General features: G+C 37.9%; 2 protein-coding genes and 1 pseudogene across 5 annotated transcripts; 1 reads left to right on the plus strand and 2 right to left on the minus strand.

The window, feature by feature from the left end:
- Positions 1-2,766: 2,766 nt before the first annotated feature.
- Positions 2,767-6,404, minus strand: LOC149388297 (calcium-transporting ATPase 9, plasma membrane-type-like; annotated as a pseudogene).
- A 1,723-nt stretch (positions 6,405-8,127) lies between these two features.
- LOC149388298 (Pentatricopeptide repeat (PPR) superfamily protein) lies at positions 8,128-10,548 on the minus strand. Its single transcript, XM_089623339.1, has 2 exons — positions 9,580-10,548; positions 8,128-9,100 (listed from the first exon to the last, which is right to left on the minus strand). Exons 1-2 carry the CDS (start codon positions 10,349-10,351, stop codon positions 8,301-8,303), a joined length of 1,572 nt encoding a protein of 523 aa, XP_089479465.1. The 5' UTR covers positions 10,352-10,548; the 3' UTR covers positions 8,128-8,300.
- LOC149388299 (Serine/Threonine-kinase) lies at positions 10,538-15,164 on the plus strand. Of its 4 annotated transcripts, none has more exons than XM_089623342.1 (10): positions 10,538-10,856; positions 10,946-11,019; positions 11,116-11,193; positions 11,265-11,357; positions 11,476-11,595; positions 12,452-12,523; positions 12,756-12,833; positions 13,313-13,572; positions 13,647-14,190; positions 14,903-15,164. In XM_089623342.1, the coding sequence occupies exons 1-8, from the start codon at positions 10,757-10,759 to the stop codon at positions 13,502-13,504; spliced, it is 807 nt and encodes a 268-aa protein (XP_089479468.1). In that variant the 5' UTR covers positions 10,538-10,756; the 3' UTR covers positions 13,505-13,572; positions 13,647-14,190; positions 14,903-15,164. The 4 variants fall into 4 exon arrangements, with proteins under 4 accessions (XP_089479468.1, XP_089479466.1, XP_089479467.1 ...); XM_089623340.1 differs by having other exon boundaries at positions 13,313-13,550; positions 13,641-14,190; XM_089623341.1 differs by having other exon boundaries at positions 13,313-13,550.
- The last annotated feature ends 1,649 nt before the right edge of the window (positions 15,165-16,813 follow it).

Here is a 16,813-nt window from a genome sequence, read left to right on the forward strand (position 1 = left end):
GAAAATACAGCATATAGCCACGTATGGCCGCAGCCGGAAGCAAAAAGATAAAATACCATTGCAAGCAGCCATATGTGGCAAAACATAGCCTTTTTAATAATCGATTAGGGTATTTTGGTCAAACATGCCATATTTTTTCCAATTTTTACAGGTTTGGATGGCGATCCATTTCTTCATAAGCAGTTGCTCTGCGTTGTATTCTGCTCAGCGTTTTGTTGATATCGAGACACCTTTCTAGTGTGAACGTGGGACATTTCATTGCACTCAGAGTTTTACCTGCCTGCAAATACTCAAACCATCTACAAGCATTTACTCTGGATCGAAAAGCGGATATAAAAGTATAAAGCTTTGAGCTTAAAGAGGGCTTAAAAAGAGAAGATTCATTCATAGTTTCAATTGAATTTGCTGAAAAGCGAACATGATTGCATTCTCATCGGTTATCTTCGTACTCTTAGTTACCTTCTACGATCATAATTGGCTCTTCCCAATGGGCTTACGATTTGATTTCACTAAAAGGGAATTTATTTGTGATTACTAAGCGTGGATCCGGGAGCCATGGCATCGAAGATCCGAAGAAACTCTAAACTCAAGAAAATCGGAATAAAACGTCTCATTATGGCGTTTGTACATATTGGAATAAATATAAAAGAAGGCTGACCGGCAACAAGTTAAGCGAAGCGTAGTCGGTGGAGTCCCGGGTTAGCTTCGGACGGTGGTGCTCGCCAATGATACTCGAGCTAAAGAAATTTCAAATTTAGAAAAAGAATTGAACAGGCTAAGAGCGACCGCCAAATGCAAAAATGGTAAGTTAAAGCTTAGTTGATGCATTTTATCGAACACATAGCGGACCAAGGGATTGTTATGATAACAGAGAAACGCCATTGCGGCTCTTCTTACAAGATGTACACACCATATTCATCGCATGTGCATTTTAGTTCATCATCATGGAAACAGTGTTTAAAAAGACGGTTTGTAGGCGCGCCTACTCTAAGGCTTACGCCAGGGAGTCTTTCTGGCGTTATGCGCCTCAGTCGAATAAGGCGAGCGCCTTAGGCGGTAGAATCGCCCTTTACCGCCTTTGAAATGAGAGGTTTTTTTAAAAAAAATCTGGGCCAAAATAATCAGTCGGGCTTGTAATTCGGGCATTTTTAGGTTTTTTTAATGACAATTAACTATAAGTAATTAAACCACACCACTCGGTATGTGAACCGTCTCTCACGCAACCCTCTATGTCCCTCACGTTGATATCATGGAAGATGATGACGATGTTGTTTGATCACCTAGATGATGACGAGGACATGGAAGATGATGACGATTTTTCAGAAAACGAAGAGCTAGAAGACTGGATCGGTTCGGTTCGGTTTTTGACATTTTTAGTATCCGAATCCAAATTTTCGGTTTTTTAAAACTCGGTCCAGTATCCGGTCCAATTTAGTCTAAAACCGAAATTCGGTTATCCGAATATTCGGTTATCCGGTTTCTTAAATCCAGTATCCAGTCCAGTATCCAGTTTTTAAAATTCGGTTATCCAGTTTGTAAAATTTCAGATCCAGTTTAATATCCAATTTTATAAAATGGATATTCATTTTCTAAAATCCAAATCCGGTTTGTAAAAATTCAAAAAACGAGTACAAACCACTCTTATAAAGCTCCAAAATGACAATACATAATCTAAAACTGAGTAAAAAAAATAAAATTCAAAAAGATACTCGTCTCCAACTACATGAACATGTAAATATCATAATATAAAATTAAAATTACAACCCTAATGATCATAACAAACCATACAACGATTGAATTTGTGTGTTACTTTTATAGATCACATAATCAAGTTGTAGTAGCAGTATGAGTTGATATATGAGAAGTTTGTTCTTCTAATGTTGATCATCATCTGTTAATAATAATGACATAAATTTAAAATAAATTTGTTTTAATAAACAAACAACAAATGAATATGTCAAATAACTTATCAAATAATTATCTAACCCAAAACAACTTGCTTAGAATCATTTAGTGCTTCCACTTCAGTAAAATCTGATTTGGGAAAAAAATAAAAACGCTAGGTCTCTCTCAAAATTAGGTCAAGTATTTTTTTTTTAATATATATTTATTTTTAATTAAAAAAAAATCGGTTAAATAACCGATATCCAGATTTTTCCAAAATCAAATCCGATATCCGGTCCAGTTTTGTAAACCGGATCGGTTATCCGAATCCGAATTTCGGTTAGCTGACGTGGCTCCGAATTTCGGTTTCGGTTCGGTTTGGATATCGGTTTTATCCGATTTTCGGTTCGGTTTTGTACAGCCCTACTAGATGATGACGAGGACATGGAAGATGATGACGATTTTTCAGAAAACGAAGAGCTAGAAGACTATGATTTGTTTGATTAGTGTCGTCGAGTTTAATTTATATTTGAGTCTAAAACTCATTTTTTTTTTAGTTTTTGTTTTAATACTTATGAAAACTTGAAAATTACTATGAATTTTATATATATTATATATTTTCTATATTATTTTTTAGGCTTACACCTCGTACCGCCTAAAGGCTTACCGCCTCCGCCTAGAAATGGATTTTGCCTCAATTCCCGCCTCCGCCTATTTAAAGAAATCTGAAAACTTAACGACACCATGAATCATAAAAGGAAACTGTTTCGGGTTTTAGTACAAGATATTCTTCTCAAAGATTACACTTTTATCATACATTCAATGCAATGTAGTTATACAAAAGAAATTGGGTGAATTCGAAATGCATCATCACCAACATTGTTTACTATTTCAATAAGAGTGCAATACATCACCAATGGTGATGCATTACCACGTGAAATAAAACTGACACCTGGGCTGCACTAAGTCTTGAAATTTTGAGAAATGATGTGGTGTTGCAACACCCTAAGATGATATGTGTCGATAAATGTTTTTTTTAAGCGCTACCCAGAAAAAAAATGTAAAATGATACTCACCTTGACAACTGAAGCAAAGTTATCATCTAAGATAATAATATCTGAACTTTCTTTTGCAACTTCAGTTCCTTGAATCCCCATAGAAGACCAATATCTGCCTAAAATAGAAATTGTCGTAAATGCATTAAACTACTACCAATAATTATTATAATAATAAATAAAGAAAACAAAACATAAAAAGAAAAATAGATCAATTAACACTGACAATATCTTATCTTCGCAGTGTAGAGTAGAGGAAAACATTATTATGCAGAAATGAAACACAATGCGGATATATTTATCCATTAAGATATTTATAACTATTCAAATTTGAATTTGCTTTTCATATCCTGTTGTAAAATTGATTGGCATTTCAAGATTGACGACGGTATCATGGCCCTTTTATGTTGACACCCCTACGAAATCCCAAAAACTCACCAGCCCCACAAGGACAATATTGGACCACAAGAAATATCCTTCTCAAGTTGGAAAAGTGCAATGATTTTTTTTTTTTTTAAAGAAACAACAGCCATGAACAATGAAATTATGAAATGCACAATGATGACAGACCTCGTGAAGTGCAGGTGCGTCATTGGTGCCATCTCCAGTTACAGCGACGACTTCTCCGGACTTGCGTAATGCTTGGACAAGCAATAGTTTGTCATTCGGTGAAGATCTTCCCATTACCTGTATGATTGCTTCAACTTTAGTACATTACTACTGCAAGACTGGGTTGTCCAGTGGACGGATACTATATTTAATAGCTTAACATTCTCTTTAGTGGGTACCGTTATCTTCTTGGCAACTTGTTCCCTTTCCTTCTCCGAGAGCGCGGAAATCTTTTCCTTCAATGATGTTAGGATGAGTAGCGTCTTCTAGAGAACGGAGTATTCCACACTCCAATGCGATCGCTTTGGCTGTTTGTAGATTGTCACCAGTAATCATGCGTACCTAGAGTGCAAAGCAAGGATCATGTCGCATCATTGATATAAGAAGAGACAAAAAGGTTCTAAAAGACCATTTTGCAATTACATACACATAGCATAGCAGTCTAGAGGAAATTGGAGTACCTTAACACCAGCAGCTGTGCATATTCTCACAGCATCTTGAACTCCAGGACGAAAAGGATCCTACAGACAAGGCATGGTGTCAGATCATTATGTAACGAAATATATCACAGGAACGGACCTTAGTTTGCTACAAGCCATAAAGCTTGTAGAGTCGCCATTGTTTGATGAGCCAATGACAATACATCATTTGATACTAAAATGGAAATAGGGGTAAAATATCCTTTGTTTCCTTAAGGTTGTACACTTGAAATCAAGATCAATACACTCGAACTGAGAAAACTCTGCCTCACAAGTGGGGGAAAAGAAGAGGTTCACACCTCGGTAATTTTGAAGCTTACTTAAATTTCACATAATATGACCTGAACATAGCTGCTGCGTAGATTTTTTTTTTTTTTTTAAAGCTCTTGTTCATATCCAAGTAAAAAGGAAGGATAACAGATGGATGATACAGTAAAACAACGATAATAAACCGGAATAAGGGCATCGTTTTCACTTTAGCAGTGTAAAAGAGAATGCACATATAAACGTGGGAGTGAGCTTATTTATTTATGGAAATATATATTTACATTAAATTACTTGAAGAGTTTCTCAGTTCCATCATGCACAATAATGTCTCTATCTAATAAAAAAAATAGCAAGTTAAAGCTTAGTTTCCATTTAAAATATGAGCTTCCTCTTTTTGGTGGCCGAATCAATTACACAGAGAAGAAGAAGAAAAAGGGAAGGGAAAACAAAAAAGACAACACAAAACCCTAGTATTTAATTATAGAGCGATGAAGATCATCAATTCAATTTCAGTTTTCGATTTTCATTCGGACCTCATTTTGTTGAGCTGGTTCAGCGCTGGCTGAAGAATGTTGTACAGAACCCAGCCGATCGCCGGCGCGATCACCCAGTAAAAAAAATAACAATCTCATAATACAAAAGCAGTAAAACAGATGTTTTTTTTTTTAAAAAAAGGGGCTAATACGATTCATGATGAAAACAAATAAAAGAATAAAATTAATTCAGGAAGAGAAATTAGACCTCAAGCAACGGAAGACCACTGATGAAGAGAAGCAACAGAGTGAGGAAGATCGGGATCTCAAAAGAAAAACTCAACCTCAGAGAAAAACTGTACACATAAAGTAGAGTTTTTTGTTTATAACTAACCTCCATCGGCGAAGAGGAGCTGCAGAACTTCGCCACCAACATTAGTCTGCTCATCATATTAAGAGCAAGTCAGCATGATATAGAACTGAGGTCTAGAAATTTCTAACACTACAGACACCATTGAGGCACTGAAGGTAGAAATCATACCTTCACTGGAAGTTCACTGCCAAATCAATCCACATATACAATTACTTGTCCCTCTCTGATGAGATCTCTCTGAAAATCCATAACTAAAATAAATAAATATAAAACCAATTCAGAATCGCAAGTTAACTCGATCAAATTTACGTAAAAAATATGAACAACGATTACAGAGTGAGTACGAATATGAGACGAAGAGCGATCCAAGCAAACCTTTACCTGTTTAGGTTTCGGCCAATTAACCTAGAGAATTCGAACCATCTGCTTCCCTAAATGTTCAGGGAAAAACTAAAATTAACGAAACAGCTCAGCCAAACAAACGAACCAAAAAAAAAAAAAAAAAAAAAAACAAAGAGTAAAATCCTAAGGACAATGATATTAATTTTGTTTCACCTGAGTCTAACAAGACATTCCAAGAGAAGATAACAATCTCGAAGAACAAGAAACCTGAATAACAACCGGTGCCAATATAGCATAGAGAATTGACATCATCATGACACAACATAAACATCGAACCCTACATCAGATTCACGAAAGAAGAATATGGTTTACACAAGAGGCAGCCATCTAGAAATTCAAAGCAAACCAAATACAAAAATAGATATTGGCAATAACAGAAAGGTTCCAAAGGAAACAATAGATCTATAGCCTTTCCGATCATTCCAGGTTCATAGATAACCCTAAGAAGACGCAGATGAACCTTCAGAGACGAGTAAGACAAGGGCCAAGGAACCACAATTCATGTAAAACCGTCCTAATTGTTATATGACAGGTAAGTAACGAAAAATCAAAAGTAACTTCAGGAGAAAAAATCGAGAGATCGACAAACAGAAGAGGTCAATTAAACGAAATATCCATATATCAGGTGATGGAATACCAGAGACCTTGTGATGCGATACGAGCCTCTTGAAAAAAATCCTAACACAACTTGAAAAACGCAAAACCGAAATAATTCTAATGCGCTAAAAAACAATTACCTTGTTAAAGAATTCTTAAATCTTAATTGTTTGATAATTCAAAAGAGATTACAGATCCTATAGCGATGAAGTCGAGAAAAGAAACATGCCGAAACCATAGAAACCCGCGGAAGATAAAACTGAATTGGGCTGAGATCTATCGAGATTTACTCTCCTGTCTATTCTTTTTTATTTTTTATTTTTTTATTTTACAAGGAAAGAATTTACGAGCGGTGGTCTGAAACACGACAAAGAAGAAAGAGCACTGTCTCTTTTTTTCTAATTTACTCACAAAAAAAAAAAGAGAAAAAAAAAGATTCACATCACACTAATGCTGGATGGATCTGTACGCACTGTTGTAACACATAACGAGTATCTATTTAATTTTCTTCTCTTTTATTTTTCCCTATAAAATTTATTTCATCTTACTTGATTTGGGTCGCATTAAATCAATGTTACCTCCCTTAATTAGGTTTTTTTTTTAGGAATTAATTAGGGATTTTTTTTCTTCGCTTATTTCATTAGGGATAGATATGATAATACAAAATCTCTAATGCAGATTTTGAACTTATTAAGAAATCATACACGTTCAGATCAGATTTGGTATTTAAGTAAAAATAAAAGAAAATAAGGGCGTTTATATAGGTGTGTATGCTTTATCCAAATTACAATTACATCGAGCTCGATAATTGCTCTTTGAAACTTCCCTATATGATTATGATTAGCGATTTTCTAGAGAAAATTCTTGAGAATCATAAATATGGATAATCGAGATCAATAGTTTAGTAAAATATAATTAATTACATATGTATACTTTGGTTTTATCTCAATAGCGTAAAATTTTAAGAAATATAAGTTGTTTGACAAAAATATCTCTTAAGATCAACGCAAAAATTATGATTCTATGGATCGTCGCTGCATAGGGCTACAATCAAACACATTTTTATACATTAAGAGATATTTTGGTCACATAAGTTTTTTTTTTTTTTTGAACACTTTTCGCCATGTAAACAAAATTTTATGTGCCAGTGGACATATTTTACCAAATTTCTTATAAAAGCGTAATTTTTAATGCCACGTTCAGTGGCGGATCCACGTTGTAGCCTCAAGAGGCCCCCTCTCCCCCCCCCCCAAAAAAAAAATTCAGGCTTAATTTTTTTTTTTTTTTTCCAGCCAAAATTCAGTTTTGGCCCCCCACCCCCTTCCGAGTCTGGATCCGCCACTGGCCACGTTGGAAAAAGTAGCTCGTTAGTAGCTGAAAGGGGGTTTAAGTTAGTTCTTAGGATTTTGTTGCTATAGATATTGTATGGAGTATAAAGTGTACTTTTTCGGTGACACGACACTTGTCTATCTCGTCATTTCATCTCAACTCATTCAATTCTGAATATGACGCGACATTCTTAGCAATTTGCAGTTAAGAATTCGCAATCGTTACTTCAATTATCAATACTCTCGATACAGTACTTGAAGTAGTTTTAAACTCAGCAATGATCTCTTAATCCGATGAAAAGTTCATATAAAAAAAACACACTTATGTATTTCCCACTATTGCTGGGGAAGTTCGACGTTGGGTGTGTGCAGTGACGGATTTACAAAGGGCTCAGGGGGTCACGTGACCCCCCTGATTTTTTTATTTATTTTTTATTTTTTTTTATTTTTTACATTTTTTGCTCATTTTTTTTAAATTATCTTAAAAATTTACAAATTAGTTCAACTTGAGATTTATTTTTTCAAATTAGCTCCCCTAATCTTGTTTTTAAAATTTATCCCCTGAAAAGCTTTTCTAGATCCGTCTAAGATGCGTGGCTAAGAATCGCAGAGACGAGCTAGTGAAGCCCCTTTTGCATACAAACATGGAGATTGATCCGATAGCTTGATACGAAGATGTGTTCAAATTTAGGCAATTCGATTAAGGATTGTAAAAACCTCCTCGGAGCTACGGATGAACTTTACGGACGTTAGTATATAATTTTCTTTTCCCTTTTCAAATCTAAAAAAAATCTTCCACAAAAAATTCACAATAATCCCCCCGACCCACCCTCCTAGTCTAACCGAGGCGCGAAAACCTCAAGGTGGTACTGCATATCGAGCCTCTCGACGGTGGAGCGACTCATGACCCGCAAGCGGTGCAGCTCCGCCAGCAGCGCGGCGGCGATCTCGGTGTCGCCGTCGCGAGCGATCCCCTCGACGACGATCGTGTAGGTCCCCTCCCTGGGCACGAACCCCGCCCCGACCATGGCCGCCTCCAGCACGGCCAGCGCCCCTCCCGCCCTCCCGGACTTGCACAAACCCAACACCAGCGCGTTCAAGTACCCCCCGATGTCCCCCGCCCCCGCCAGCTCAGCGTAAACCTCCGCGGCCGCCCACACCATCCCTTCCCCGCACAGGCCCTGAATGAGGGACGAGTACGTCCCCGTGTCGGGGCTGAACCCGAACCGCGCCATCTCCGCCATCAGCTGCAGCGCCGCGAGCGCGTTCCCTCGCTTGCAGAGGCTCACGACCACGCTCTTCTCGTGGTCGTGCCCGCGGCCGAGCGTCTGGACCATCGAGTAGGCTTCGTGGACCATACCGGCGCGGCACAGCCCCGCGGCCACGGCGTTGTAGGTCCCGTCGTTGGGCTCGCACCGCCGCCGGGCCATCAGGGACAGGCACTCCGCCGCGGGCCCCACGCGCCCTTCCAGGCAGAGCCGCGCCACGATCGGGTTGAAGCTCGCCGCCGTCGGCCGGAGCCCCGCCCGGGACATCTCCTCCGCTGCCGCCAGCGCTTGCGCCGTCATCCCCTGCGACGCCAGAGAGTCGATGATGATGTTGTACGTCACCGCCGACGGCGATTTCTGCACGCCTAGAGTTTGCCAAAACGGTTGATTAAGCCCGTTAGAACCGTGCGAAACGGTTAACGTGTTTTTTTGGGCAAAAACCCTTGAACTTTTAAAAATTAAATTTTTATCCTTAAATTTTATAAAAATTAATTTTTTACCCTAATATTTTTATATTTTTAACTCATAATCCTATATTTTTTTTCATATTTTCCCATCTGGATATTTTGTTTTTCGTACACGCCTCTTATAAATTTACAGCTTTTAATCCGTAATTTTACATTTTTAGCTTAAAAGTATATAATTTTTTCATATTTACCCCTTTCGAATATTATTTTTCTTACACGTCCCTTAAAAAATTTAGAAATTTTTTTTTTTCAAATTTGCCCTCTTAACTACACTAGCTCCAGCCACTATTAAGATTAACATCTATTAATTTTTCTAAAATGTTGGCTAACCGCGATTAACTATAAAGTTACTTAAACCGGACAAAACGCGTACCCACCTCTATCCACGGCGGCGGAGGACGAGGACGTGGTCATCATCATCTCGGAGAGGATATCCGCGGCCTCGGCCCACCTGGCGTCGTTGCAGAGGCAGCGGAGGAGGATGTTGTGGCTGACGGTGTTGGGTCTGAAGCCGAGGGCGGGAAGGCGGCGGAAGAGGAGGAGGGCCTCGTCGGTGCGGCTCTCCCTGCAGAGGGCGGTCAAGAGGACGTTGTAGCTGACGAGGTTGGGGGCGCCGCCGCCGGAGACGATGCGGTCGAGGAGCTTGATGGCCTCGTTGGCTCCTTTCTCCTTGTAAGTCGCCTGGAGGAGGAACGAGTAGGTGAACTCGTCGGGGACGAGGCCTTTGGCCACGAGCCGCTCCAGGAGGTGGAGGCTGCGGCTGAGGCGGCCGCGCGCGCAGAGGCCGCGGACCAGGGAGTTGTGGGCGGGGCCGGAGGCGGGGAGCCCGCGCTCCGCCATGCGCTCCACGAGCTGCATCGCGTGGCCGACGCCGCCGCGGCGGCACAGCCTGTCGACGAGGAAGGAGTACGCGGCGGCGTCGGGGGCCACGCCGGAGTCCACCATGAGCTCCATCACCTGGACGGCTTTGCGGACCCGGTTCGCCTTGCAGAGGTCGTACAGGAGCTGCGTCGACCGGGCCGGGTCGGGCCTCTGCGCCGACCGGAGGTGAACGAACGCGTCGTTCAGCTTCACCTCCTTCGCTCGGTGCTCTTGCTTCCACTTCTCTTTCGATGCCGTGAAGGAGCTTAGTCTCACTACACTGCCCATTTCGGATCGGAATCAGAATCGGAATCGGAATCGAATCGCTTTCTTTTTCTCTTTAGCGTGGTTCGGTTTCGATTCCGCGTCCCTGGTTCGGTGATGAACCTGCTCTTGCTCTCGCTTCTCTTTCGAGTCTGCGAAGGAGTTCAGTTTCAGACTGCTATTAGGGATTGAAATCGGATCACCTTATCTTCTCTCTGCTATTTTATACTCTGTACTTATCTGTTTTTTTTTTTTTTTTTTTTTTAAATTATTTATATTTTGACCTCGAACTTTTACTAGTATTTCGGTTTGAGCCCCACAAAAGATGGAAGTTAAAGGATACGAAACACGGTTTGTTCTCTGCTGTTGGTTTTTTCTTTCTTCTTCTTCTTCTTCGGACTTGACTTTCTGAACCGGACTTGATTGTTAATGGACGATAATGACTTGGAAGCTTCGAAAGGCAAGAAACGCCAGCGAGAGGAAGATGATTCGGCTGAAATTAGCGATATCGATCAAATTCTATCCCTAGGTTAGTGTCTGCTTTTTGATTAATTTATTTGTCTTAAATGTCTAAATAAATTTTGTTCTTGTTGTTTTTATGTAATTATGTAAATGCAGAGAAAAGTCTTACGTTCAGTGATACAATGGTGGGGCTTCGGATAATGCGGGCTCAATTCCCGGACACTGACAAGGTTAGGACGATCAAAATTTCTGCACCAATTCTGTGCGTTTAGTGCGATTTCGTTTTGTGTTAATGACTTAATGTTAGTTAGTTATCTGGGCATTAGGTTCCGGTTCCATTCGTTTTGCGGTCACAACTGTATAGCAGCATCGACGACCGAACAGAAGTTGATAGGGATTTAGAGGTGTGTTCCTTTTTTTTTTTTTGGTGCATCACACACAATCAGAGTTTGAGACAACTTAATTTCTTGTGCAGTCTTTGAAAAGGGAAAAAATGATACGGATTTTCAAGTTGAATACCGGACAAGATGATCACGCGATAATGTTTTTGGATGACTATCTAAACCAGGTTTCTCTATTTGCATTCATTTTCTTTGGTTGAGTTGCAATTATGGGTGGTTTTGACAATGTTGGCTCTTTCATGGGAATTACACCTTGAAGAACTAAATGTGCATCTTCATATGCAGTTAGATCGTACCGTGAAAAGATATGAAGAGAAGAACCTTGAAAGCCGCAAAGTCTTCGAATGGTTTAAAAAGCATGTTCTTGATTTCAAGTTGGAACCCAGCATTGATCATCATGAACTTGTGAGCTTCTTTGAATTCCTACTGATTGTCTGTTTATGGAAATACACGTTTCTGTTTTACGAAGAAAGCCTTTCTACGCCTCTGGTTAATATAACATAATCTGCTATAAGAGTTCAAAGATAGGAAGAAGATTTATACCTTTATTGCATGCAAACAGGGCTCTAACTGGAAAGTTGGCTGAATTGTAATGTTAAAGCATAGTAGCACATCCCGCTAGTTCTTGGGCCTATTTGTCGAATTTTGGTATCTTGGCTAATTTGCACAGAAATCTTTTGCATTATTAAAAAAAATAAGAAGTTGGACTTTATACTAATATACTGCAAATTTCTTGTTCTAAAACTATGGCTTGTAAACACGAAATGCTATGCACGTTTTTTTTTTTTTTTTTTTTTTTTTTTTTTTTTAATTTCTTTTTGGAATATATATATAATTTTTTTTTTTTCGAAATGTTGGCAGTTTTACCCCCTTTAGACAATCCCTTCTGCTTGTTGCTGTGTGTTCTGTGGGGAATTTGGCCTTTGCATAAGAGAGCGTTCATTATTCGTTCCTAGAGATTTTGAATCAGAAAATGCTTAGGAGGCAAAAATGCTTGCAAGTCAACCATAATGCTGTATTAAAACAGCATTACGAGTTCAGAATTTCCGCTACGGCTGTCATGAAGTGAACTTTTCTCAGGAAATGGGCTTAAATCGTGCTACTGCTCTTAATAAAATGTTATACCTAACATAAGATTTCGATAGACCCTTAAATTTTTAACAAATCTGGATCAAATGTTAGTTTAGTTCTCTGATGCTTGAAGCCTTTTTGGTTATTGGTGACCAGTGCAACAACCTAATAAATATCTGTAATGGTGTAGTGTACACTGTTATCACTTGGAGGAAATGTGAAGGAAGCCCATATCACGCTGCTTATTAACGCTGGTCTTCTTGTAAGTGAGCTTCTGTTAGCAGACTAAAAAAAAAAAATATTATCCTTGCACCGTAATGATCATATTGTGAGATATGATAAGCCAATATTCTAGTTATATTATTTCCCGACTCATGAGCCAGTTGTGTGTTTAATGGTTACCCCAAATCTCATCATAAATATTTTATCATTGTTGTATGTGCAAATATTTGATTGTATATAGCTTCTAGTTCTAACATTCACTTTACTTTCAGACTCGACAGCTTATTGATCCAAACATGTATTGGTTTACAATCCCAAATATCGGTTCAACACTCAAGGGGCTCTCGCAGGTATCTAATTGATTTATTTCTTCTTTGGACCAATATAAGCTAGTGCGAAAAAAATTCTATTGAATTTGAAATGTAGATCCTTAGGCTCTTTAGTTTCTTTCTTTTCTCCTTGATATATATATATATATATATATATATAAATGAAGAAAGCTCGCAAATACCAAGATTTAAAATAGTCACAAAAATGGCAAAGACTACAGAGAGCAAGGGCAATCCCTAATCAAAACTGACGAAAAAAAATCGTTAAAAACATGAACTAGATGTTGAGAGCCAGAGGGCCATGCTGTAGGTTTTTTTTTCCTTTCCCAAAAGCTCCCCTATATAAGGCTCCTTTACAGACCAGTCCCTATATTAGTTTCTCTATGAAGTTTATAATGTTCTCGTGAACTGGGAAGAGTAAGAATTACAACTGTATATTGAGAAAAGAATAAGCTGTCATTTAAGAATGTTTAATAATGTCGTTGAAACTCATTGTTTAGGGAAGAAAGGAAGTCCTTTCGCTGTTAAATCGGAGGAAATTCAAAGAAATGATGCTAGCTCCTTTAGAAAAGAAGCGCCTTCGATACTCTCCACTTGACATCAGGTTTCATCTTCGTGACCTCATCGGCACAGGCCACCTCAAGATGGTCCAGACCCCAACTGGCATGGTTGTTCGAGTCTCAAAAGATTGAAAAGCCAGGAGGCACTTTTTCAAGTTTGGTTCATATGATTGCAAATGTAGTCATTCTTTTCTAGCTTGGTATATTCATAAATGCTTCATTAAGTTGACTGATATATTTTACACATTCGCTAAAACTTATCCAAAAGTTTCAGGGTCTCATATTCTGCTGGCTGGCCTAAGGAGCTGAGGGAGGAACAACCGATATATTTACCGACCCGAGACCACCCCTTTCAAGCAGTTTCACAAATCTGGGAAAAGGAAGAAAAAAAATATTCGCCGCAGACCATGCAAAATGCAAGATATCATGAGTGTCGCTTGACTTGATATTTCTGATCTCATTTGTGTGTAAATTTTATCTCAGTTGTAGAGTAGATAGAGATGATTGTTTCTCCTTTGAAAAAAATAAAAATAAAATTAAAAACAGAATGAATGAATTCAGATTGAGCCAAAGCTCGTTTACTTCAAATTTTTAACTGACTCTTTAGCTTATAGTACATTTTTCATGTGGACTTTGATTGCTACGTTAGTCCTTACTTTTGACTTCTCCATGTGGAAGAGGATAAATTTCAGCATCACAGATAAAGCCAGTAGACAAGTCTGTGCTAGGAAATGCTTCTGATGGAGACACTTAGTACAGTCACGAGCTTTCAAACAGGTGGCCGAAATCTGCTATGCAACTCGAAATTCAACTCTGAGGTAAAATCCTACTACCCTATTTCTTATCAATACGCATAGTTCATATCGGCATCAATGCCGCTTTGACATTAGCTGAGAATTAGTCATTACTTTGATCTTTTTCTAACTATAATTAGAGCTCGCGTCTTTCCGGTTTATCAATGTTAATACTATAAAGAGATCAGAGTCAAAATCGTGTCAAGTGATGACTGGACAATCGGGTTCAGTCCCGTGTTGTCACTCATCAATGTCTTTGAATCTTCTCACAGTTTGGCCTCGTCTGATTGCACATGCGAAACATACAAACTGAACATGAACTGTCTGTCTCTCATGGCTTTTTTGTTTGTTTGTTATTTTGAGTGGACGTAGCTCGTTTTCAAATGATTTGTGTGGCTGCTGATAAATTGGCTGTTCTCTTTCGTACTTGCTATATTAATTAATGATTTAGTTACTGTTAGGAATATTAAATGCTCTTTATATCAAATAAATACACTCAGTGTACATGACCAATATACATCTAAATGGTTATAGTGGCTGAACTTGGCCCAACCCCTTTACTGTTTGCCTAAGCCCCAAGTGAATATCTTAATTCTCTACACTGATGGTGACATAGCAAGAGTATGGTATGATTAGTATATCCATTAGTATATCCACTTCTGTGAAATGTTTATTTTGTTATTAATATTATTATTATTATTATTAATTTTGGGTTTCTGTACTGGCTGGACCACAGGCATTTTAGGGTTATCTGTGGAGGACCCGGTTGGCTTTAAGGTGCCAAATACATCAGAGAATAGCTTATCATGGCTGATATAGTCGGAGTTTAATAATTTAAAGCTGTGCCGCCATATTAAAACGGTTACATATTTAGTACAAAATAAGTTCAGAATTGAAGATAAGTGATAAATGAGCAGCGAACATGACAGACTTTTCCATGCAAATTTATTTGACTGCAACTATTGCATGTCGTCATCATAATTAAGCCTTTTTTTTCCCCCACTTTTTAAAATTTTTTTACCTTAAACATTTTCAATTTACATTCACTCTTTTGTTCTTTGGGACCTCCATTTTTTTTCATCCCGTATGGACGAAATTTCGAAACTTGAAAGAGGATTAGTTTGTAGTTATGAGACAACATTAGCTAAAAGTTAGGTATGTTAAACTAAACTCTTTATTCTTGCTTATTCAGCACAAGGTGGGCCGATTAAATTACTAAAATACAATTTATAGCGTCTTATTATTCTCTTTTAAGTATATTTATGACTTGCCAAATTCCGTTTTCGTGTACCCGAATGGTTAGGGACCATAGTCGCTTCTTGACCCCATGTGTGTGTGTATATAAATGTGTATATATAATTATATATACAGACAAAAAGGCTGGTGATGGCCAAGAGAGGCTATATCTCCCCTCAATTTTTTTTTTTGTACTTTTTACTAGTTTTTTTTAAACAAAATTTTTACCCTAAAAATTTATAAATCACCCCCTCTGAACTTTTTTTTTGCATATTAGCCCCCTAGTTTAGATTCCTAGCTTCGTCCCTATATATAATATAATATAATTAAAAGGCTCACAGCTTAATATATCTATGGTAACTTTACCAGATTAATACAATCCAGAATAAAAATAAAATTTACACAAGTTAGTTCACTGTAATATAGAAAAACATTTTAATGGTACTAATACTTCTGTAAAAATTAAAGTCGTGAATGTTATATTTCTGAACTAGACTTGGGATTAAACATAATATTTTCTGAACTGTTTGCATTACCATAATTAATAGAATAAAATTGGAGCTAAAACTAGATGGTGTTATGCAGGCGCAAAGCCAACTATTGTTCAGGAAGTGCGCCCCTCAATTTTTTTTTTTGCACTTTTTACCCAGTTTTATATTTTTCTTTAAAAAATTTACCCTAAATATTTACAAATTAGCCCCTTGACTTTTTTCTGCATAGTCCCCTAATCTAGAATCCTGACTTGTCCATGGTGTTATGCTAACAGAATATTTAGCTTGGGATACTTGAAAGAAATGCTTAAACAGTAGAATTATACTGAAACTTAACATTTGCCATCAAGGTTTTAGAGGTTCGAATTAAACAATTGACGAATTGTTGTCAGTATCAATGATTACTAGTTGAAACTTAAAATAAACTAATATCCACATATGGCCATTATTCTCATATAATTATCCACAAATTGCTCGATATTTTATTTGTAGAGTTATTGGTGATGCAAGAGTGCAAAACTCTCTCTTTTTCTATTTACATTAAAAAACTAAAATAAATTACATAGTTGATCTTATGGAAGATCGTTCAGCATGCTTATTGGTTGATCTATTGGTTTATATCCGTCTGACTTTTTTAGAGTTTACTTTTGTATTAGGCTATTTGCACTCGTCATCTATGAAGTTTGCACATTTTGACATATTAGTCCCTATTTACTTGTTTTAGTATACCACTATATATGAACTTAGAAACTTTAGCCCATGGTTGGCTCTTTTTCCTTTTTTTTTTTTTTTTTTTTTTTTTGTCAATCTTTTGCCGAAAGTCTTAAGTGTGCGACTTCATAAATTGCACACTTTAAGCTATAAAAAATTATGGAAATTTGGAAAAATGGTCGCGACTGTCAAGTTTGAGAGTTTAGAGA

Source organism: Urtica dioica, chromosome 8 (assembly GCF_054948205.1).
Source record: "Urtica dioica subsp. dioica isolate 48M chromosome 8, U.dioica_male_clone48M_v1_H2, whole genome shotgun sequence".
Lineage (NCBI taxonomy): Eukaryota > Viridiplantae > Streptophyta > Magnoliopsida > Rosales > Urticaceae > Urtica > Urtica dioica.